The sequence below is a fragment of the Phoxinus phoxinus genome, assembly GCF_949152265.1.
Source record: "Phoxinus phoxinus genome assembly, chromosome: 6".
NCBI classification, from domain to species: domain Eukaryota; kingdom Metazoa; phylum Chordata; class Actinopteri; order Cypriniformes; family Leuciscidae; genus Phoxinus; species Phoxinus phoxinus.
This window is the reverse complement of record NC_136881.1, coordinates 22,795,738-22,821,712: the sequence shown is the minus strand read 5'-3', so window position 1 is coordinate 22,821,712 and position 25,975 is coordinate 22,795,738. Positions and strand designations below refer to the sequence as shown.

At 38.0% G+C, this 25,975-nt stretch overlaps 2 protein-coding genes across 2 annotated transcripts in view; both read right to left on the bottom strand.

The window, feature by feature from the left end:
• Positions 1-9,567, bottom strand: part of nalf1a (NALCN channel auxiliary factor 1a) — a gene marked incomplete at its 5' end in the record, with an annotated part of 96,729 nt that extends 87,162 nt beyond the window's left edge. Inside the window, one exon of the mRNA XM_079614692.1 lies at positions 8,881-9,567. Within this exon, the coding sequence (XP_079470818.1) occupies positions 8,881-9,567 (687 nt within the window). The remainder of the gene's footprint in view (positions 1-8,880) is intronic.
• A 7,763-nt stretch (positions 9,568-17,330) lies between these two features.
• Positions 17,331-23,525, bottom strand: lig4 (ligase IV, DNA, ATP-dependent). The gene is made up of 2 exons (XM_079615025.1): positions 23,209-23,525; positions 17,331-20,979 (listed from the first exon to the last, which is right to left on the bottom strand). Exon 2 carries the CDS (start codon positions 20,962-20,964, stop codon positions 18,238-18,240), a length of 2,727 nt encoding a protein of 908 aa, XP_079471151.1. The 5' UTR covers positions 20,965-20,979; positions 23,209-23,525; the 3' UTR covers positions 17,331-18,237.
• Positions 23,526-25,975: the final 2,450 nt, after the last annotated feature.

The window sequence follows — 25,975 nt, the reverse complement described above, 5'->3', positions numbered from 1 at the left end:
ATAATGACATGAAAGAACACAGCAGAAGCCATGATTTCTTATGATTAGCGCTTTGATATGAGATCCAGGCAGCTTCTCTTTTATATGACTGTGGTATTCTGTCAGGGGCAGACTGGCCATCTGGAGCCTGGCCATTCCGGTGGGCTACTGTACAATGTGGGCTGGCCCATTACCACGTAAATATATAAATAAGGAATTATAGTGAGTTTACGTAGCCTATCCTTCCGTCAGCCGAGACGAATGGTCCGCGCGGCCCACTTGAGTAAAAAATTCTAATCTTTTTAGTGTGCTCAGACGCAGCGGTTTAAAAGCGCTTGTCAAAGTCAAAATGTTTGAGATACAGTAACCAATCAAATCGAAGAAGGCAGGATTTACTTATCACAGAAGCCGAGCAGCATGCCGTTTTTTAATGCTTGAAGAATGTAAGGTAAGATGTAAGCAAATGAATTAATGATTTTATGGTAAGTATTGAACTTTAGTGATATTAAACTTCCCCTCTAAAGACCTGTGTAAAAGTTTGCCATGGACACCAGGAAAGACCAATTATGATGTAAAGAAGTATGCCAGTCATTAATTAATGGTAAGGATAAGCTGTATTGTGATATATTGTGTGTTAGTAAGTGGTATTAAAAATAGCTCTGTGCATAATGAGCTTTTGGGTTGATGGTGTGGAGTGTTGTGGACAGGGTGTGGTGCGCCTATCTGTGCCAGAAAGTCCAGGGCCACTTTTTAGCCCCAGTCGACCCCTGTGTTCTATATTGGTGATCGTGATGAGAAACATTGATTAGTGGGATCATCACACTTTATTTTGAATGTCTATTGACAGAGAAATATAATTTTTGGTGTACAGTCAAAAGTACAGAGAAATTATAGATTGTTTAAAGTATGGTTGCTATAAGGGATATTACTCTAACCACAAATTTAAAAGTAAAAGAGTAAAAGTACAAATAAAATTGTCTATATATGTATATATATATTTATTTATTTATTTTTACTTGAGTTGTAAGTACTAAGCATTCAGTACATAAATTGCTTTTCGCTGGAATCGCATCGCGTTAGGACAGTGTAACCCTAAAAAAAACTCACACCCAGATACACTGGAAACCTATTAAGATTAAGGTTGATATTGATTAACTACTTGATTAGTGCAAGGCCAACAGATTCCCAGACTGGTTGATATCATCGTTATTACGGGTGTCTCCTGTCAGTGAGAAGATCAATGGAGGAAGGAGCGTGAATCATGTTCCCTTCACCCGGGAGGCGCCATATATGCTGTTTCATTGAAAGAGTGTCTGCACCAAATAAAATGCCTTCTAGGGAGCCAAGAATGTGAAATACCATTGGCTTCCACAAATTTAACTGTGACCACTGCTCCATTCAACTAAAAAGTAACTGTGGATAGGCTACTGTGTTAAGGGAGTATCTACATTCAAATCTGGTTAGTTATTGCAAGCACAGATCCCGGTCCCCCTCATGCCTCTTTCTGATCATGTCTTTAGTTCTGTTGTTCCCCATCTAGCTGTTTGTAACACATCTCCTTTGCACTCTTTAATCTTTCCATTCAATAAATAAGCTGTCCATTAATGCCCTCTGAGGACATTTGCAATGCACACAGGTACACATTTGCTCTTAAATAATCTTAAAGATGCTGCATTAATCCAGGAATAATCACACTGTACCGTACTGGCTTTGTCTTCCACACATTTTCCTTAGTCTCTAGACAAAACACGTGTTCTGGAAACCTATATTGAGCTCTCCATTAAAGTGCAAGCCACTGTAATAGTTAAGTAGACTTAAATATATCTCACCCTGTTTTAGCCCCAGCTGGATGATCATGCGGTGAGGTTCTATGAGTCACCTCTTTAAACACTGTGTAGTGGATGGAAAGTGTGAAATCGATCATTATCCAATAAATGAGAGCTCTGTTGGAGGTTGTCAAGCCTCCAAAGATCTGCAATGCATAGAGGCTGCTGTTACAGCTTGTAGTAGTCACCAATACTACAATATTCTATAAAACATGATGTCAATGTCATCTATTCACGAAATGCTTGTTGCTTATAGCTTTCACATTACGAACAATTATATTTATGTTGTTATGTTATGTTATTTTTATTTACTATGTACCTGTACTTCACACTGGGGACCTTGAATAGTTCAGGATGTGGGGAAAAAAAATTCAGACTTTAAAAAGCATGAGGATTTACAGGGCAATATTGCTCTATTGTATATAAGAGGAATCTGTTTTTTGACCAGTTAACCCTTTAAAGCCTATTATACCTATTTTAAGCCCTTTACTGACTATTATAGAACATAATAGTCAGTAAAATATTGTTTAATTTTAAATGGAAACGTTTATTGATCCTTTTTTAGACTAAATGTTTGTTTGTTTGTTTTTTAATTCAAAAACTAAACAAAGTTTGCATATGTGTTTTATCAGGATTTTGTGTCCCATTTACAGTAGTGAGATATAGTAAGAACATGCAGCTTACAGTTGAGGTGGAAAAAACACCTTAGTTGTATTAGTCTTAGTAAATTGATATTTAAAGGGCACCTATTTTGCCCCTTTTCACAAGATATAAAATAAATCTCTGATGTCCCCAGAGTGTGTATTTGAATATTTAGTTCAAAATACCCAACAGATCGTTTTTACAGCATGTTTAAACTGTCACTTTTTGGGGCTGAGAAAAATGCACCGTCCAAAAATATACTGATGAGTTCCATTAAGTTTATTGAACATCACACAAAAGATGAAGCGTCAATTTTACTCCAGAAAATCACTGTAAGATCTGAGTAAACACAGTATAAGAAGTATGTGCATTAAAATATGTGCATTAAAGTCTTAACCATAAACTCTCTCTCTCATTATCATCATACACAGTGAATTACACAAAACACTCGTTACAACTAACAGTAAACAATTATATACACACCTTTTCAGGGGACTCAGATGAACTGTAATAAAGTGCGCACTCTCACTTTCATTTTTGCCGTGATCACTGATCAGTAACGTTAGGCCTATCGCTCCGGAGACTGTAAGCTGGATCACGAACAGTTGGTACAGATCCATCCTCGAGTAACAACAAGAGTAAATGAAGAGTGCTATGTTCATTCTTACATCCAACAACAAAACACCTCAACACCTTAGAAGACATTCTTGTATACAGCTGGTCCGGCGTCGAAACAATGGCGGACTGTATTAGCTCACGCTAAAACTGCAGAGTCAGTCAACAATCGTGGGAGAGGCTTGTACAAAAGTACGTCACATTCCCCCGAATTTCCCCTGACGTGAATGTTAATTTTGAAATACATAAAAGTTATTATAAAAGTTATTAATATATTTACTTTATAAAAATCAATACAAATTTCACAGGAAAAAGACCACGACCTGAAGGGGGATATTTTTTGAATTATACTAAAAGACCTTTAACTTACTAAAACAAGTATAAACTATTAATCATAGTGCAGAAGCCATGTAGAAGATTGTGTACAACAGGTTTTTGAGCACAGTTTCCATCATGGTTATAGTTTAGAGGCTTTATAGAGTTAAAGTGGCCAAATTTTGGACCCCATTGACTTTTAATGTATGGACAAAAACATTCTTTCAAATATATTGCTTTGTGTTCTGCAGAAGAAATAAAGTCATACAGGTTTGGAACGAGAACACGGTGAGTAAAATTATGATGGGATTTTCACTTTAGGTGAACTATACTGTCAGTCTATATCTGTTTATATGTTTCCTCTGAAACAATGTACTGATTACGAATTATGGATACCCAATGAGGAACCACAGCCTTGGATGGACAGGTGGAAGTGTGGCTTCTCTGAGGTTATTTAGTGTCCTTCCTTGAGGATTACAGAAGGTGAATCTGTATTAAGTCTCCAAAACTCTTATTGTTGAATTACGTAAAACACACGTTGACTCATTAAGCCGCTGTACAGTCTCCTTGGCAACCTATCTTCAAAGGTAATGATGACCCATAGAGAGGTGTTCTGACCTTCATCACGAGACTCAAGATGCAAGCATGTGCTACAATCAGTCTTTATTTCAAGAAAACACAGAACATGGGTTACTAGAGTAAATATCAATTTCTAAATCTATCAAAAATTATGCAAATAATCTTTTACAAAATATGTCTCCATTGGTGTAAGCATGTGCGTGTTGGTCTGGCACATTATTACAGACCCCTTTGCAGTGGCAGTGAAGTGATAGAGCTCTGGGACACTGACCTTGGTCACGGTTGTGTCCCTCACTAAGGCTGCAGCAGCCCACGGCCGGCTTTTATGAATAAGCAAACATGCTCAGCATTCTAATGCTACCATGGAGACCTGACCCAAGCCACAGCTTCAACCTCTTGGCTCCACCCATCCCTCTAATCCCATCCAATCCGCTGCTTTATTTAAGTGAATAGGAGTTTCAGGAGGTCTGATCCTCTGATCCAGGAGTTCATCTGAACGGCATATTTATTAATGCAGTACACTATGACATTTAAAGAGCTCAAATAATGTGCATTGATGGGGTAAATATAAATTATACAATAATAGTAAATAATATACTACACTATTCTTGACCGTGGACAAAAGGTTGCAAACACCATGGAGGTGTATCTATAGAAAGGGGGATAACTATTCAACCTGATAAGCTGGACGCCGCCCACTAGGATGATTAAAAAAAGAGCCCGATTATGCAAAGCTTGAAATGAATGGGAAGTTGCTGAATCCTTTGTGTCTGGCAATTTGTGTGCATAGTTAAAGACTAAAAACACACAGTCACAATCACTCTTTCTCCCTTTATTTCTTTATTGCATGTGCAAAAAGGCCTATAGTGTTCCATTTCTTGTTAATTTTACTTCTAATTACACCTCATTTCTACTCTCAGATTATTTTTTATTTTTTATTTTTTGGGGTAGAATGTACAGATTTATTCATGTGGGAATGAGGGATTGAATATCCTGGACATTTTAATAGAACTTCTTTTTTTTTTTATGACCTCCCTGCAAAAGATCAAAGACATGTAAAGTCTAAAATGCCTTTGTTTTTGAGGGTAATATATACCTACACATTATGATAAATGTGTAGTATAATAGTAACAGATCTGTAATTAATTCTGTCTGTCTTTAACATTAATACATAAATTGTATTATTATTTAAAATACAGTGGACTGGTGTATTATATTCTGATTTGAGCAGTATAGACACCTGATTATTAGGTTATGTGATCAGACTGCTGTTGGTAGGGTCTAATTGTTCAGTTTACCAGAACCTAAGACTAGCATTGAAAAACACCAGATTCTGACCTAAAGTTGTCTTATCTGTAACATTACACAATTGTTACTTATTTTTTTCAATGAGGGTTATTTCACTAATACAAATTATTGGGCACAAATTATTATCCTCTAAGTGGCAGAAGACATTTTTAATTTTTCACCTTTATGGGCAAATTTAATCATCGACAAAGCAATGTTTTGCCTGTCCTCTGTAACGCTGGTTTTATACCAGTTTTAGTGTTTCATGCCAGGATTTGGATAAAGAAAACCCCTCCTAGAAACAGCCTTTTTTGATAGTCATCTTCTGTTGGCCAACACTAATAAAAGCCATGTTTAAATAACACAAAAAGGAGTGCAGTTGCTCTTCCATACACAGTGAGCAGTGATAGCATTAATGAGACAGAGGGGCACTGTGCGCTTAAGCGGGGAGAAAAAAAACATCCCTTCATAAACATGATAACAACATAGGGGCTTCTCTTTTGTGCCATTTGCATTTCAGATTCTCTGATCCCACTCCTCAGTAACATGCACATTCTGAATCCACTTACAGTTGGTTAAAACAAATGAGTTAATAAAAAGCACCCTGGTGAATGAATAAGTCCACCCTAAAGAATGAAAATGTTGTCTGCATTTGATTCCGTCCAACATACTTTAAAATATCTTCAAAATAATAGGAAAGCCAGATGTGTTTGTAAACGACTTTACAGTGAGAAAATTATGACATAATTATTACTTTTTGGGTGAGCTTTTCATTTAATTCAGCAATACTGGATAGAGGATATACACAAAGGGAAATGTCGAAATCTGTGTGGAGAGACCAGTTTATGAATAACTGTTCATATTGTATTGCAATGTTGAGAGAAAAGAAGAGTGTGTGAAACAGACAGAAGGGTGATAAAGACATGTCCCAAAACTGAGATAACTTGGAGGAGATGAACAAGCAATTGTGCCAAACCCTTGCGGGATCAAACCCTGCCTGATGTACCAACACTATCTATGCTCTTAGAGGAATGTAAGACTTGTCTTATCTATTCTCAGAAAATAGGGTTTCATCCAAATAGCGATCAATTCCATACCACAAGCACCTCATTGCACATAAGAGCCAATCAGACAAAAGCAAAGATCTACATCAAATATTCACATACTATATTAGGTGGTTTTCTTCTACATTTCCAATTGAAATGTAATGAGGCCAGAACATTTTTAACTCGCTATGGAAAGAAACAGCAGATGTGAACCCTTAGAATCCAATTATTTTGAATCACAGTGCATGGAAAAGTCAAGGGAACTAACAAAGCGAACTTCTCATACTTAACATTTTTAATGATTAATTGAATACTTCACCTAAGTGAACGCACTGTAGTGTCAACTTTTGTTCTTCGGGACACTAACTGTTGTCCATGTCATCCGTGATGTAAATGCTTTGTCACAGAACAGCCTAGCTGTAACATTTAGTGCAACTGTGCAGAGCTCAATACAGTAGCTAAGAATAGCACACTATTGGGTAAAACCTTCTTAGTTTGTTTCTCTAATCATTACCCCCCTCTATCCGTTCATTTGTTTCTTACCTATTTATAATGTCAATTGTACTGAATATTTAGCACATTTACACACAATACAAGCATATACACACAGGCAAATGCAACAGTGTCTCCCACACTCCAATACCGTGCAAGGAAGATGCCGAATTAAATCAACCTGAAGGCTGATCCGGCTGTCAGAGACGCCGTGTGTCACAGTGATTACCCATCCTCTCAGTCTCGCTCTGTCTTGCTTTCTGTCTCTATATCTCGCCGCTTAATCACAGCTGGGACTGGCTATCCCTTGCAGCTGCTTGCCAGAGGCTCTGACTGACTCCTGCCAACTCCCTCTGCATTACGGCCTTCATTCACACTCGCAAGTAGTTTATCAGGCTTGAGAAATGTGTGAGAAAATGCAACAGTCAAAATATTCTACCTCAATTCATACATCATTTTCATTTCAAAAGCCATTGATTTGTTTAAAATGCATTCAACATTAATGCAATACAAAGACACAAAATAAATGCCTTATAATGACTCAATATCTTCAGCCAGGCCAGAAATAATGAACACTTACATGCACAGAAGAAAAAAACAATGCGAAACAAAAGACTGATTTGTGGTTACTGGCTAGAATTTATATCCTCAACCAATACTTTGCAATCATTTTATAGAAATAATTGTTCTGTATGGAGGCTGTTGCAGAGAGATTATTCATTTGGGACGTTTCTGAATATCAATTCTTTGGCTGTCACTTTAGTGAGAAATTTAAACAAAAAAGAAGGAAAATAAAACAGCACACACGGGTGTTCAAATGTAACTCATCAAAAGGTTAAAATAAGCACACAGCCTCTCTGTCCTTTATCGAGTTGTGTTGATACAGGTTACATTCTTAATATTAATATTATTATTGTTGTTGTATTGGTTGAAAATAGCCCACACATTCTTTAGCATAATTTCATGAGCAACTTTAGAAATACAGAAGTGAATTACTTTTGTAGGACAGCAGCAGCTATTACAGATGCAAACGTCTATTGACATAATCTTCATTGGCATGTAGTAAAATTCAAACTGCTTATGTAACAATTAAATATGTCCCCTGCATCAAAAGGCACGTCGCCATTATTATAGTTGGTCAGTAACACGACTAAGCGTGTTTCAGCACCACGGACAGCGAACAGCCCAGCAACACAGACTTCAAGCGCGTCGGTGCTGTGAGCGAGAATCGAGTCCTTTGCCAAATGAACCAGTGAATAAGCAAAACACGCCACCCACTTTTTCGCCAGCTTATCTGTGCCTCCTTCATTTAAGCTCTGGGTAAATGTTTGAACATTAATTACACGCAGCAATACAAACGTAAAGAATATGGTAAGATCGCTTATCAGCACACGGGAGCTAAACACTGGGCCATTTTTTCGTCGCCCAGGAGTAACCTAATCAATTTAAGATGACAGCGGGAGCTCGAAAATTAACCTTAATGTCAAGTTTGTGACGGTTAAGAGGGCACCCTGTTGCAGCGCGCGCAGAGTGCTGTGCAAACAAGACCAATGAGCGAGGGAAAAGACTCTTGTGATAGATTATCTGAGAAAGCGCCGGTGCTCTATTAGCGTTATTGAAATGTACTCAGTGGTGGACGTGAATGAACACCTGGCGGAGCAGCTCTATATTCAGTTCAGAGAGACGCCGCGCGGGCACCTGCGCGCTGTAGAATGACGCACACACGTCGAAAGATTGGCTTTGCAGCGTTGTGTGCATTGACACAGTAACCTTGGATCTGCAGCGACATTTAATTTCCTCCGTAAGCTTAAACCAAAACCATAGATTTTGCGTTGATCACGCTGAACAGCAATGAATAAATGGAGGCACGAGGAAGGGAAAGTTTAAATGCCTGTCTGATTTTCATCCCCCTCAAAATGCAAAGTTGGCTTTTCCAAATGATGCGAAATGCGGAAAAAATATAGAAGCCTACAATATGAAAAGCACTTTTCCCCCACTAAAACATCAGCATGTTACTGTCACCAGTTACCATGACGACTGAGAACGAAACCCCAACTCTATTCAAGGAAATGCGAGAGATCCAGATAATACAACCTTACCTTGCATTCTTCCATGCACGTCCTTACTGAGTACACATCCGTCTCGTATTTGTCTGCCATCATCTCAAATTCCTCATATTTCTCCTGCGCGTGCAGGTCATAACGCTGGTATGCCTGAACGCACTGACTGCATCTGTTTTGGTCGCCGTCCATGATCGCGTCAAGGCTGCAGTTCAAATTGTCCGGACTTAATGATCCGTAAAGCAAATCCATAAGAGAGTACGAATTACAAAAGGAAAGGTACAAATCGCTTATGTTCAACCACCGAGTCCCCTCCGTTTCCGAAAGGCCCCTGCACAAGTGGTCAGCGTCGACAAAAGTGAAGCAGTATTCAGACAAACTATCCGGGAGGCAAGTTTCTAGTTGCCACAAAGGTTTGGTAGAATTGACTACAAAAATAGCATCTTCGTTTCTTCTGAGGCTGCTGTGTGTTGAAGGGAGGTCGGGTCTGTGGTTTGCGCTCATGTCCATTGATGCTAACTTGTCTCGGGTCCTTGTCAGTTTGGCCGCGGCGCAGAACCACAGATGATCAGAAAGTAGAACGGTTAGAAATAAGAGGGACGCTAAGGACAATCGCCATCGCTGGGCCCTCTCGGAGTCGGTGAATGGCTTCTCGTTCTCGCGGGGAGCACACCAAATTTTTAAGCCGTCATCTCGCTGCCGACACTTCCAAGCACCGCTGGTCATATTTTGGGAAAGCGCAGCGCTGGCTGACTCCACCGTGGGGGCTTTTCTGCCACAATAGTCATTGACGGGAGGTCTGTCTTGAGTTTTGACCACTAAACGATGGCTAGCGAGCGGTCATGGCTCACCTCCGCGATTAACTGCAATTCCCGATCAGTTGCTGTGTTCAGGGGGATTACTGCTTTCATTGTCGAATCCCCTCTCCCCGTGCTTCTCCGGAGAAAAACCCAGTTATCTGTAGCAACATGTCTCTCCCTGCTCGTCTGTCATGGGTTCCGCTCTCCCCTTTTGCGCAGAGCCGCTATAACACGGAAAAGCCACTGTCTGGCCGTTCGCTCTGATTCAGGGCTTTCTGGTGAAAAGCGCAAGGACTCCTCGTTTTAACTCGCCGAATTTCGCCTCTTCGGTCCGACAAGGTGGGATCTTTTCTCGCGAAATGATCCACAGTCATTTTGGCCAAATGTTAAGTTGCCGCCATGTTCGTTTTGAAAGAGTTCTGAGAGAGCAGGGTCATTTGCGTCAGCTCATGCAATGTGATTGATCCATCAAAGCTACCGGGCCAATTTGCAAACTGTTCATATAGGCTGAACTAATAAATAATTGCAAGAGATGACATGGTTGGTGTACAAGAAAATAAGACCTAAAAATCATCACGTTAATCTACTCTATAATGTTTACATCAACAGGTTGAACAGCTGCACATAAGCTTTTCCACTGTAAAACTAGATGATAGGCCTACCACATGAAGCACATTCTCAGATATGACAAAAAACAATGTGAGCAATTATTTACAAAAAGGTAGACCAACTCTTGAATTGCATAACTACATAATAATGGATGAATGCCCGGTTTCACAGAGTTTAAACCTAATCCCAGAATAAAATGCATGTTTGACTTAACTGAAAGCAACTTGCACTGACATATTTTAGGATATTTAGGATAAAACATTGTTTTTTCTCAAGATGCGCCAGTATATAATGTTTTTTTTTTTTTTTTTCCTCAGGAACATTTATAAAAGCTACTAAAATGTCTTAGTTGAAATAAGGCCTAATCCTGGGTTAATCTAAACCCTGTCTGTGAAACCAGGCCATAGTTCATAAACTTATCGTGTTTATGAAAATAGTAAAAATAAAATATTTTATGAGCAGTATATGAGCAAACATATTTTCTTAAAGGGATAGTTCACCCAAAAATGAAAATACAGTTATTTACCCTCATGTCATCCCAAACCTATAAGACTATCTTTCGCTCTGTGACTTCACAACCACACACACACACACAAACACACACACACACACACACACACACACACACACACACGCACACACACACACACACACACACACGCACACACACAGACACACACACACACACACACACACACACACACACACACACACACGCACACACATGTTTCTTGAAAAAAGTGTCAGTGTTTGTTTTGTCCATGTCATGTCTAACAATGTTCTGGGTGTAGGTGACCTATATCTTTAAATTCAGTTCAATTTGCAAGATGAAAATAAATAAATAAAATAAATAAGTGAAAATAATATAATAAACATTAAATTATTAGTGAAACCAAATTACTTGTTTGTAAACAGCCCCCTAATTAACTATTTACGTGTGAAATGTATAGACCAAACAATCTTTTTTGCTACACCCCTTTTTCATTTTTACTTGGTGGTGGTTAGCATTTTTTGTAGACAGCCATATGGTAGTGTGTGAACCTGTCACATTTGCATAAATTGACAAACACAGACTCACACAGCATGTAATGACCCAAAGCTTGACACTTTGAGTTGTCTAATCACGGCATATGTGTTCATGCTTGCAAAATGCATTTGCCCTTTCATCTCCTTTATTCTCTAATCAGCAGCACGAGGTTTGATGTTGTGAAGAGAAAGCGGAATGCTAAATACGAGGAAAACAAAAGAAAACGAAAAAAGCATGTGCCTAATGTGTATTGACCTGACACAAATTATTAAAATTACATGCAATAAAAATGAAAAGTAATCTCTGTGCGTTTTATTTTCTATACACATATTTACAATGCATGGTTGGAGTGTTTTACAGTGTTTTACAGAAATAAGTCTATATTAAGTCTAAAAAAAAAAATGTAAACGAGGTAGGAAAGAAAACAGGCTTGCACGAAAACACTCCACATTCTCAAGAGGCTTCTTGAACACAGTGGGTTTTTTTTTTTACTCTATTTGTTATTTCTGGTCATTAACGATTATAAGTCAAGCTACAATTAAGACCTGTATTTCACTTTAAAGTAGCAATTAGGGATTTTCCTCTTCCTCATTCCACCACTATTTGTCAGCTACATGAGGTCACACACTAACAACTGTTTTCAACTTTGCTTTGTTTTGCTCTTTTTATGTCATCTAGTGGTTTTCAATCCTGGTCCTGGGGACCCACAGCTCAGCACATTGTGTATGTCTCCCCTATTTCCCACACCTGATTCAGATCATCAGCTTGTTAGGCGAAAGCTCTGAACTGAACTGAATTGCTGAATTGAGACACACACCAAATGTGGAGAACAGAGGGTCCCCAGGACCAGGATTGAAAATTTAAATAACCATTCGCAAGGTCACAGAGTTTATGACAATGAGTGATATCACAACACTTTTCAATATTATAAATTCTGAAAGCCATGCATTGCAATTAAATTGATACACTGCAACGTGTTTTGTACTTGGTAAATTCATACACAACTGGTGTAAGGCCATAGTGATGAGGTCAGGAGTGTGGGAAGCAGAGGTGCCATCTTTCAGCACACCTGAGGCTGTTATCTGAAGGGCACACAATTCACATACAAGGTCAGAGGCATTCCGTCTACATCAACTGCAGGGAAACTAAAACTTATAATTAATAGGTTTCCTGTAAAGAAACCAAACTGACTGACTTGAAGCAAAACAACTTTGGGGGATGCATTGGCATTATTTATTCACAGTCATCATTACATTTGATCAGACATCATTACTTGAAACCCCCTGAGAGCTCATTCAAAATGAGCAAAATCAATAGGATTGTGAGGATTATTTTTCGCCCACCATGAAGCACTCTGAGGCTTTATTTGCTGTAATCAAACTGTAATCAGATACATTACACAACCCAGAAATGAAAGACTGAAGAAATGTCTCTCCAAAATAAGCTTTTAGATGGTGTCTATTTTTATATCAGTTTTATACATAGGCCTATGTACATACATATGCTTGTACACAATTATGCCATTATGATAAAAAGGAGAAAATGACACCAGGCACAGGCCTTAAAGCAATACAGAACATTCTTAACAAGGATTTCATGCAAAGACATTTAGATCAAAACATGCCCTTACAGAAGTGCAAGGTAAATCCTCTCTTTTCTCCACAACCCTTTTCAAAATGTTTCATCACTTCAAAGCAAAGATTCAGAAGCAGGTCAAAGACAACATATAATCCCCAGTATTTGGATTTATCCTCCCTTCTCCTGAGACAGGAAACAGACGGTGAAAAATACTCAGACTGAATTCCTTATCTGAATATGAGCAGTATCACACTCATTTAGAGGATTTTAGGCTGGGAATCTGAGACATGCAAACTTCATTCATACATTAGAAAAAGTCACTTCCACAGCGGGTGTGCGTATGTGTGCTGAGATCGTGGCATTAAAACGACAATAGTATTCAAGCTGAGCAAACACACTAAGCAAGGCTATAATTCACCAGACTCTCAAATTATACAGCATGACTCATGTTTAAGAATGTAATGTTATGATGGATGCATTTCCACCCGTCCTTTCTCACTACAATATTCTTGTTTCCTGTTCCGTTTCCTTTTCATTTTGAAGAGATTATTACCAGCCACAACAATAATGTATCATCATCACCATCATCATCACTATGTTTCTTTCATCAGTAACTATTCTCATCTTAATAACAACCAAGCATTACTGTTTCCTCTGAAAAAGACCAATGGCTCCAGACAACAGGATAACATTATATGTATAAAAACAACTGGCAGGACACATTGCTGCATTAAGCCAGTTGGACATACATGACATGCAGTGTCCAAGGACACCAATTAATTCAGGAGAAATTAGAATGGTGGGTAATGAGGGTTGCCTAAAAAAAATTGTCACTCCATACATGATTAACAACAGTCCAATAACTCTGTCCAATTAAAGACTAATTGCTTTTGACATCATAGTATCTTCCTTGAAAATACTGACTGATGAAAATCCCATCCCGATAAAAAAAGTATCTGCAGTGTTAGACTTTCAGGCCTGTAAAAATATTTTGAAGCATTGGACATCCAGAATTTTTGAGTGGTTATAGAATAGTAGAGCCTGGACCAGTGGCTCTAAACTAACTTGAGTCCAGAGGGAAGGCACACTCATTTGCAAGGCAAATCTACCATTTTTGAGTAAAGTCTTCTGGCTCTCAATGGGGAGGAATGTATTTTTTGTCAAATGCATGCTGCCATTTCCAACCTCTAAATTTCTAGCAAGCCCCAGGGTAATGTATCCTCTTTTTTCTAGTATAAACAATTACTGCTGCTAAATTACTAGACTTCACTGCTCAAAGAGAGATTAGCAAGAAAACATGAGCTGCTTTCCTCTTGAAGAACAGAAAATGGACATCATAAACAAAAAACACAAATCGGTGACCTAATCTTACCAAAACCCTGATTTCAATAAAAGTGTAGCATCAGTCAGCAGGTCACGTTAGTCAAGCTTGCACGTCTATCTATAGGAATACGACACCTATCACTGTACACATATATAAGCTCCTTCAGTATTATCAGCAGCTATCGCGTTTCTCAGGAATGAATTACCCTCTCGTCCAGGCAGGATTTGGCATTCTGATTCCACTTGAATCAGAATAAATTCTCAAATTATGTTGTACTTTAACATCTTGAATTAATTATATCTGCATACATTCACATGGTTTCTGTTCTGTTCTGTTCTGTTTATTGCTTCTCTCCCTGCTCTTATCCACGCTAGGCTGCATGGATGCGCAGGGAGTTCTCGGCCAGAATGAAACCATACCGCCAATCCAAACTGTATGCTAAATAATTGTCAATTGTATTTGACGATAGTGGTCCTGACTGAAATATTGCTAGTCCTGTATTCTAAACAATATCAGTGACCAACTTCTATCGTTGCAGTCAAGCTATTGTTATAAACCCATGATAATTACCTGACATTTTCCATACAGGAAGCTTTCAACAGTGGGCACACCACCTAGCAGGCACTCTGACACATCTTCGGTCAGATTCATATTGCATTCCAATGTCCTTGCTTTTCTTGTCCAAACCCTGTAACAACAAGATGCGTTAGTGTGCATCACTCTCCCTAGATCAGCACGGCAGGGTGATTTCACACTCAAAGCCCAGGATATACAGTATGTGTGTGTGTGTGTCCAAGAGTGTCTTTCACACACACATATACAAAAACACACACAAACAAAAAATCTTGTTGTTACAAGATTTTGTAACACACACACACACACACACACACACACACACACACACACACACACACACACACACACACACACACACACACACACACACACACACACACACACACACACACACACACACACACACACACACACACACACACACACACACACAAAGAGAATTTCTTTTTCATTTTAACTTTGGCAACCACAAAAATGTATGTTTCCCAGTTCTTTATTATAGTTTGTCTTTATTTGTCTTTACAGAAATCTGTCAGTGAGGTTTATTTACTAATTGTTGATCTCTACACCATTCTGTGACTTTTTAATTAATGAGACAATGTCCCTCCATTTAAAAGCCATTAAAGCACTACTGCCCAGTTTCACAGACAAGGCTTAGTCCTAGACTAAAATGCATGTTTGAGCTGTCTTAACTGAAAGAACTTGCACTGATCTTATAACTGTTTTGTCTCAAGATGCACCCCAGTAAGGTATTTTTCTTTCTCTTTCTTTTTTGTAAGGCACGTATTATACAAGCTACTTAAATGTCCTAATTTAACTAAGGCCTACTCCTGGCTTAATCTAAGTAGTGTCTGTGAAACCAGGCCTGGGAGTTTTTCATTTTCAAAATTAATCTAGAATCTAAAAATGAAAAGAAACATATTTTCAAGTGTAGCACAGGACTTAACAAGACAGGTCACCTTAAAATGAGTCCACTCACCCTTGAAACTTTTTTTTTTCATGGAACACAAAAGGATAAATTCTGCAAAATATATGGGCTGCTCTTTTCCACACAATAAAAAAGGAAGGTGATTATAGCATGATCAAGCTCAAAAAAAGTATCTGTATAGATTCAGAATGATATCAAAGTCATTTTTTCTCAGTCATTATTTTGTACCTTGAGAAAACCAGTCAATACTCACAAAATACTCATTTTATTTTAACATTTTACTAGATGACAATTTTCCTTTTTTGAGTGAACCATCCCTTTAAAGATGTTATTGATGTTTATGGCTAACATAATCCAGGAGTTCCCAACCAATTCCCAAGTACTTTGAAAACGTTATACTTTGCTTTGTTTATTTAAAAACGTACAGGTGTGTTATGATGACATCGTGTGTACATTTTGTCCATTTGTTAAGAATAATATTACAGATAATGCTAAATTAATAATATCAATATGACAAGTAATTCTAAACTATAAGACAAGAGCATCGCTAAGAGAGACTATAAAGGCCTGTTCACACTAAGAATGATAACTATATTAGCGTCCACACCAGCAGACAATATTGTACTGTTTATTCTAAGCTCACCCTTCAGTTATGCTGTCTGCTGCTTTAAATGCCTGAGCTCTTAAAGCAGGATGGATTCTGATTGGCTGTCAATGTTTTTATTGTTCATGAGCTGTAAAAAACAAAACAAAACAAAAAAATTCTGAAAGTGATTCCAACCATATTGTTTATATGTCCAATAATAAGGAGTTTATAAAATACGGCTATACATTATTCTTGATTTATAAGCATATATATAATGTGTTTAATAATTGTGTTGTCATACTTTATTAATGATCAATTTATAATTTATAAATGAAGTATAGCATTATTTACAAACTAGTGATTTAGGAATGGTCAGTGATTCATAAGATAAGTAAATGTAGTAAATTCAGGTAGTTATAAAGCATTTAGTAGTGGTCAGTTAACTATTTTTGTGAGCGCATCTAAAGTAAGGACTATTTATGCCTTGTAAAGCATTTACAAATGAGATTTAAAGGCTCATTTATCTTCTAAACAGAAAAAAGAAACAAACACAACACAGTGATAGAGAACATAGAAATATTAACAGCCTTTAAATCTCCTTTGTAAATACATGCATAACTATTCCTCACTTTAGATGAGCTCACAAAAATAGTTAAGTGACCACAACTAGATGCTTTATAACCTCCTGAATTAACCCTGAATTGCAGTACAAATACATGTTAATAAACCATTTATTAACACACTATTACTGTCTGAATAATAAGATGTATGAATGTACATTAAATAGTTTATTAATCATTTACTTACACTTTCCAAGTGATTTTATGAACCACTGACGAGTCCTAAATAAATGGTTTGTAAATAATGCAATACTTCATTTAGAAATAATAAATTGATCATTAATAAAGTATGAAAATACAATTATTAAACACATTATAGATATGCCTTTAAATCAAGAATAAAGCATTAATAGCTGTATTTATAAACTACTTATTAATGTCTATTAGTTATTTTTAAATTATTAATTAACTGTTTACTAATGCTTAACTAACAATAAATAGCGTACAGTTATTATAAAGTGTTACCTGTTATGCTTTTATATTTAGAACAATTTGTACGGTTATTGTTACGCCCCTGGTGTGAACGGGCCTTTAGACTATACATAAAACACAATGTCACAAAAATGTTACACGTCTGTGGAACAGTAAACAATTCCCCTCCCTAAATCCAATACCTAGTCACACAGTTGACTGTGTTTGTGTGTGAAGCCTCAATCATTCTATTAGCACTCTGGAAATTAGATCTCTGGAAGCATTACAGTAACTCACATTCCAAACAATTAGAAAGTAACAGCTCTCACACAATACATTTGGTGTGCTTGACAAGCTGTTCAAATGGAACTTCAAGCTTGTCAGAAGCTCAATTTGTCTGACTGTAACGAGTCAAGTTAATGTACAAGAAAAACACTTTTGACAGGTTCAATTAAAATTCTGAATGCTTCTTTAATAATCAAATTTAATTACATGTTTTTTTACATGTAACAGTAACTATTATGTAATTTAAAGGGCAACATTTAAAGGCCAACATTCCTAAGCATTAGGTGTTTATATTTAAATAAAATAATAAAATAAAACACAACATGAGAAAAATAAAGTCATTTATCTCCAAAAAGGTTTATTCTTGTTTTCACTTGAAAACTTTTTCTCAGTGCTTTTTCTTAGTCTCACATAGCGTTTTAAATCAGAGACAACTTTAAAAGGCATCGAAATACACATTTTTCAGCAGCAAAATTACACTCTTGCTTTAACAAACTTCTCATAATTCAAATTAAGATGCTTAGTCCCATCATTAGTTTATTTTTAAAATATTGTAATGGTTACCTTTAATGCAACAGTAATGTTATGACACCTAGTACTAAAATGCTGTAATCTTTCAATATTTTTACATTTTGTGTAGCAGTCTTCGTCGTTATATTAGGTAGTCGATCTCATCCTCTACATGGCCTGCTTTGATGGAATCAGTCACCCAAGATTCCCGAACAATTTTGAACTTCTTAGTATAAAGTCGCCTCAGTGTCTTTAAGTCCAGAGCCCTTCTCTCCCCTTCTACGATGACATGCGAGATTCCTTCTTTCAGTTTTTCCACAACTTTACCAGCATGGAATCGGAATTCTAAGGCCCGTGTGTCCAAACATGTACCCAGGATAATGGATTTTGGATCTTCTAAGTCAGCACACCGGTCAAAGTATGCACTGTAAGGCCTAAAAATGCTAGTGGGCAAGTCATCCCAGGCATTCTCTGCTTCTATCTTAGCCACAGAAGGACATTTAGCTTCTGTGGGGACAATCCTTTCAAAGACTTCCATCAGCTGCTGTTCATCCGTGTCAACGTAATAACTGTCTCCATACTGATCATACTCTTTAGAGAAGTGGTCCCTTGTGGAGGGTGACATATGGATCATGTGACGTGGTTGCCATGGTATAACCTGCTTATTTTCCAGACACTCCAGAAGCCAAGCAGCCCACACCACATCATGCTGGTCTGAAGAGACGAGGTTCTTCACTCTCATGTTCTGCACAGCTGCTATCACACAGTATGTGTCTTTTCCAGGGTTCTGCACAACAATGCCTCCGCAACGAGCAACACCTTTCTCAAGCTCTGCCTTGGAATGTACATCATCGCCATTTATCACACAAAACTCAACATCTTCAAACATATCCGTCTCTTTGGCAACTGCTGATAAGTCCTGGGACTTAAAGTGGCTAATGACTCCGATGGTCTTCTTGGGCTTGGCTACGAATTTGCGCTTCTTTTTTTCAGGCTGGTCCTCTTGGATGTGCAGATGTTTAGATGCCAGCTTTCCAGAAGCCCTGGAGCGAAACTGACTCAGTTCGGTCAAGGTCATGCACTGATGCCACTCTTTGTCTTCTCTGATTCTTTCTATTCTGGGGAAACGCAATGTGCAGTTGGTTTTATACATCTCACTAGAAACGATCTCTGCCGCTTTGACTTGTAGGATGACTGAGTTGCGTGGTTCTATGTAAACCTCTGGTTTTTCTGTGCCACACAAGATGGCCGCTGGAGGATTATTTTTGTTGTAAACTTTCCAATGTTTGGCTAACTTCAGACCAAGATTGTACAGTTCTTTCAAAGTGTAGCCTGATCCAATGCGGCAGAGGGTGTGGAATACTGTGGGCTTCTCCCCAGCACTTGGCACCTCTGCTACCGCACAGAGAAAATGAGAGAGCATCCCGCTTCTCCGGCCTTTACCCCAGTAGCCTCCCACTATCAGCAGATCGAGTTCATCCATCAGACCGTCCACATATTCGGGCTTAATTTTCAGCCATCCTTCACCACGTTTATCCGGTTTGTAGATGGACATGGGATCCTTAATCATAATACCCTCTTCCAGATTGTCAATGGCTTCATTGAGGAAATTCACTACTTCTTGCATGGTTTTGCCATCAGATTTACTGACCAGCTGGATACGGCCTTTGATGGGGGTGAAGACAGTCTCAAGAGTTTCGTAGCGCTTCTTGAGAGGTTCATTTCCAAACTTCTGATTGTTCACTAACAAAACATCAAATACACAAAAGCAGGTTTGCAAATCAGAGTCATCCATCAGCTTTTTAATATCAAACTTACTGCCCTTTTGCATGAAGGTCTCAGTTGTAGGGTTATAAGCCATCATCTCTCCATCCAGTATGCAGTTCACCACATGAGGTTTGAAGACATTGTGTATGTATGGTGTGAGGGAGCCCTCTAGTGGAGAGGCCCCAAACTGTTGTGTGTACTCAAAAGAGTTCCTTGTATAGTATTTGTAAACATCTCCAGCTTTGTGCAGCTGAATGCGTTCACCATCGAGCTTTGTCTCAATATAGAATGGCCGGTTGCCCATTTGCTTCTCTATCTGTCTGATGTTGGCGACAGCAGCCAGCATTGGTTTAAATGCAGAAAACAGCTCAATGGAGACCTCACTGAGGGACACAGATGGATCATGAAGTTGTAGGCACACTTTATTCAGATCTGTGGTGACATTGTAGAGTTCTGATGCATCTGGATGGAAAACCTGAAGAATTGTCTCCTTGCTAATGCCAAGTTTCATGTCCTTGAGGATCATTCGAATGAGCCACTTCTGTTCCAAAGCTGAGCTCTGAGTTATCAGATGCAAAAGGCTTTTCTTCACTTGATCCTTCTGTTTGCTGGCATTGTTGACTGCTACAGAATCCAAGAAGTCGTTGACTTCCTTAATGCTTAAATTCCCCTGACTTGTACACCTTTTTTTCAGGACAAAGTAGGCTGTAAGGGCAAAGTCACCTGATTCTCCTTGAGATGTGGTTGGAGCTCTGTAATTTAGAAGTTTGTTTGCCTCCGGTCCATTTTTAGGTAAGCCTAAAACCTCAATATACAGTTTGGCAAGCATGTTCTCTTTTATACCGTAAGCCATTCGCTCTCGTTCAAATTGAGGCACAAAGAGACGCATTGCTGCGTAAAATGAATCTGTGGTGTTGGAATTGTCCTTGTGAAGCGCTGCGTGAAAATTCCTCCATGAATCTATAAACTCCTTTAGGATTTTGCTTTTGTCTGGTCGGAGTTTGGTCTTTTGAATCTTCTCCAGAACTGTGCAGAGGTGTATGAACGGAACTTGTGCAGCAACAGAGGTCTGTAGTGTGGCATCACTTGAGGCTCCTTCCATTATTGCAGAGGACACCTTTGAGGGGGGAAAAAGCAATAGAGTTCACATCAGTTTCAAAAAAAGTTTCAAATCAGAGTTTTTCCAAGGGGTTTTGATTCATGTGTTTTTTACTAGAGCTAGTGAAAAATTATTTAAAGCATATTAAGAGCCTATAAATATATATACATTTTCCTTGAGGAGCAGAAATGCAATCTTCTAACATTCTAACACAAGAACATGCACAGAACATTACATTAATTTAATACTACAAATAAATCAAATTAATTTATAAATAATCTCAAAATCAATTTTTTCTCTTTATTTATAAATTATGATTATTTATAAATTAATTTGATTTATTTTTAGTATTAAATGAGTGTAATGTTCTGTTCATGTTCTTGTGTTAGAATTTGCCTATTACTGTAGTCATAAAGTACAGTTAGTACACACCACTTTTACTGATATCATTTATTTGAATTGTTTATCAAATATGTTATATTAATAATATAATTATTTATTATATTATGCGTTGCATTGCAATATTTTTTCTGTCAAAGCATATTTTTGTTTAAGATTTTTTGTTTAAGAAAGGGGAAAAATCGTTAAAATGTGTGTAACTTAAAGGGGTGGTTCAGGATTTTGGACATCGGACCTCATTTTCAAGTTAGCCTAGTTGTTATTCATCAGTGGAGACAGTTTTCAAAAATGTTCATCCAGTCCTTCCAGTTGCATAGTTCGCCGATGCTAGGCTAGCGCGAGTCAACGGTATAAGCTAGCCTGCCATTAAAAACTGTTTTACCCACTCCACAGTACACCAAAATCAAATAAATGATAACGCCAGACTGTCGATGTAAATATCTGTTGAGAGAATAATGTTAGAAATCAAACTACCCTTTCATTGCATTGCAATAGTTACATTTTGTTCCCTGTATTTATTAGCACAGTCTACAGCAGCGGCGGAGTGATATTAAGTTACCTAGGCAACCGAGAGAGTCTCCACATGACGCAAGTGTATTTACCTGCCGCTGACACTCATCACTACAGAAGCAGAGTAAGAAGAGTAAGATTTCACTAAGAAATCAACACAGGACTATGGCCACGTTTGAAAGCCATGCCAATGTTTCAGACTTTGGAGACGAGAAATGTGTTTTATTCAACGAACCGTACATGTATGAGCCGGAATACACAGACGAAGAACTAATCGAGATGGATGCTAAAAGGGCAGAAATTGAACTGTAATGTTACGTTACCTCCACTAATGTTGTCATTGTCATTCTATCTGTTATGAAAGGGACTAGCTTCATAGATAGCTATAGTAGCCTAACAAAAGTTATTACCTTGTTATCTGCTGTTGGTGCACCTGGAAAGACGGCTGGAACTGTATTCCTTGTCAGTGACTTATGAACATTTCGATTATGGGGGTTTTCAAAGTCGTCTGGTCTAAAATAATCACTACAAATTCGCACCTTTAATAGTCTCTGCCGGTGTCTCGTTGTCCAAGCCAGCAGAAAGAAGTCACAGTTGGTTCCTTTCTGGGTCTCTCAATGGAAATTTGTGGAAACTTTTTGCATGACCATCTATTTGGTTTATTTTTACAATTTCGAAATGCACAACGAATCACCATGTTGCCAATTCCTTAGTTTACAATCAAATGTTTTTCAATATCGTTGTTCATGGCTACTACTAGCTAGCTAGACGTCCCGTCTGTAGTGCGCGCTTCTGTTCTGTGTTTACTTTTCGGCGCAGTACTACTAACCGGAGCAAAGTAAAATTCCGCCGCTGCTGAGAAACTAGTTCCTGTAAATGTAATGCGATCATTGAGATGTAAGAGTACCGGTAAGTTACTTTGATTTCTAACATTATTCTCTCAATAGACATTTACATCGACAGTCTGGCGTTATAATTTATTTGCTTTTGGTGTACTGTGGAGTGGGTAAAACTGTTTTTAATGGCAGGCTAGCTTATACCGTTGATTCGCGCTAGCCTAGCATCGGCAAACTATGTAACTGGAAGGACTGGATGAAATTTTTTGAAAACTGTCTCCACTGATGAATAACAACTAGGCTAACTTGAAAATGAGGTCCGATGTCCAAAATCCCGAACCACCCCTTTAAATGGGAGCATGTCAGAATCAATGTTCCCAATAAAATGATAAAATGTTAGATTATTAAACGATGTCTTCTACAGTTTGTAAAACGCATTGTTTTGGCAAATAAACATAATATTTACATAGTAGACAACATAATATACAAAAAATGTAGTTACCCTGTAAACGAAGACTTCGTACTTCTGAATCGGGAGTCAGTTCAAGTCAACTTCCGTGTTACAGGACGTTTAAACCGTGTCCGAGACATCAGTTTATATGATAAACAACCCCGGTTTAATTGTATAAGTTGATTTAATAAGCGATTAGTTTATGTAGTATTATATTATGTATGCAGCATGAATTTATGAATCGTATCAATTCCAGCAACAGCGACTATCAGGATTTTTTTTATGTAACACAAGGCAGTTACTTCTTCTCCTAGTTTGACGGAACTCCTTTCGGACTTTACCGCCACCTATTGAACATATAAAAAGTCGAGGCATAAAACTAGGTCCTGTGATTTATGGGTTTAAAAAATAACTGGTATTACTATCTTTGTGGGGACATTTACAGTACTGTACCCCTTTCTCTTGTTTATAAATTAGACAATGTATTTTTTCTCTTTTTCAATAAAAAAAAAAAGAGTAGGCTAAGTAAACTATTTGGGTAAAATTAGGTTTCGTTTAGTTAGTTATTTTGGCCTTTGTCCAACCATGAAGCCATTTTGCTTCTTTTTTGTTGACAGTTGTTTTATCTTTCCTATTTATTTTTCATTTTATTTTTGTCTTGTTTCAAATATCTTAATTTGACCCCTGGATCGGGTCTGTAACATTTTTTGATGAAACATAATGAAGACAGACTTAAGCAGAAGTAGCTACACCTAAATGAAGAACCCCACCCTAAATGAGTATATGACATTTTTCATTCATTTTATAAAAAAAAAAAAAAATTTTATTCATGTATTTATATTCCATTCTGAGATCAGACTTCTCTAGCATACTGTATCACCTGTACATGATTAGATGACTGTATCCGTAACCTCCTAGCAGTAGTCCTGACTCCAGCTCCAGCCTCCCTGCAACCATGGGTAAATTACTCTAAAAAAGTAATTAGCCTACAAACATTTCCACCTCTCATAATCAAGAAGCAATAACATAATGCATTCTCAGCAACAAAAACATTATTATTATTATTATTAACTATACTCTAGAGGTTGCCTCTTGAATCAAAACAGCCCCTTCAAAATAGGCTATGAGGATGCATAAGGTGGGAATGCATCCAGGCACGTCTGAATCCAATAGTTAGCTTCACTTCCTTGTTTGAGATTCTACTTGTGTGTTAGCCTACTATGACCATATTGCTCTTTTTGTGATGGTGTGGGAGAAGTGACACTTACAGAAGTCAATTCAAATCAAGTCACCTTTATTTATAGCACTTCATGCAATGCAGATTGTTTTTTTTTTAATCCAGCATTGTTGGTCACCAGCATAAGGTATGTTTTGCATGCTGGTTCCCAGCATGGGATACTGGTTGCTGGTGGACCAGCATTGTCTTGAGAGTGCTCGTTTGATCCGGACCACAACAAAACTTGTGAATGTGTTAAAAGTTGTTAGAGTCATTATTTTAATTAGTGTTTAATTGTGTGACTTTTAGTTAGGCACTTGGCCCTTACTTTGGTTTAATTAATTCTCTTTCAGCAATTGTTAAAAGTGCATGCTATCACTATTGACTACAAAATTTCATACTCCTGACAGCCGTGACACAATAGTAAGCAGTCATTAGATCTGAAATCAATTCAGTGTTGATTCAGTTAGATTCAATAACTGTGTTAAAGTTTATAAATTATGGAACGAGTTCAATTAATTTATAAAGAAAACTTTATCTGGAGATGTTCTAAGTTCAATTCTCGTCCAATAGTGTCAGTGCATAATATAGATTATTAAGAAGTAGCCGACAGCAGTGGGAACATTGATTGTGTAAGATGGTTGTGTCACCTGAGTTTCAGCTGTTTGATTCAGAATGGATAATAGTTAGTTGGCATGGCATCTCCATTCCTCAGAAGCTTAAACATCCAGTGTACGAGACCGGACTACCTTACTTCGCCAGCTTGCCTTCTGGCCATCTCTCTCTTGCCCTGTTATCACGAGAAAGTACCGTGGCACTGATGACAAACTATCTAGGCTTTAAACGACCAGCTCAGTGGAGAACCTGTGGTGTTTGTGTGAGTCTCACAGCAGCTGTCACACTGGGTTTAAAGGCATCTAGACACGTGCAGGAGTGCACAGCTGCACCTCAAATCCAAAAGGGAAGGGGGAGTCCTTTGTTGTTGGGTGTGGCGTGTCGCAAAATGTCAACAATAATGTTTCAAGCTGTCTCTGAAGAGTAAATGAACCCCTGGAGGTCTTCTGTGTTTGTCTGAACAAACCTTTAAGCCTGCCCATTGGTCGCTGGGTGATGTGGAGCTGAGCTGATGTGTTTCACATGTTGTTGATGTCACTAACTGCACCTCTGGGCACTTTGAATGTGCGTTAACCAAAAACCAGGTACATATGGCCCTCACATGGCCCAGCAAAATGAACATTTATACACTCCCATGGTTTGCTTGGCCAGTTCCATGGGTGGATACAGGGGGTCCAGAGCTATGGCCCCCAACGATTTGAGGGACTCTAAGCGATACAACAGAGCTGTAGTTATAGAAAATGAAGTGATTTGGTTACTACTTTAAATAATTATTTTAACAGCCATAAATTATAAAATGATTTTGAATGGGCCATTGTAAATTTAATATACATTAGGGAAAGGACCACATATACATCCATTTGCATCTATATAGAACCTAGACCACATAGTGTATATAAACTGCTCCCTCGTCTGTATTCAGTTAGCATGAACTTGCATCAAGCCTCACACATGTTTTTTCAAACAATGTTTGCTCTATTATTATAG

Bases quoted from the DNA above. Each gene is read 5' to 3' on its own strand.
- lig4 (XM_079615025.1), bottom strand. From the start codon at position 20,964: ATGGAAGGAGCCTCAAGTGATGCCACACTACAGACCTCTGTTGCTGCA.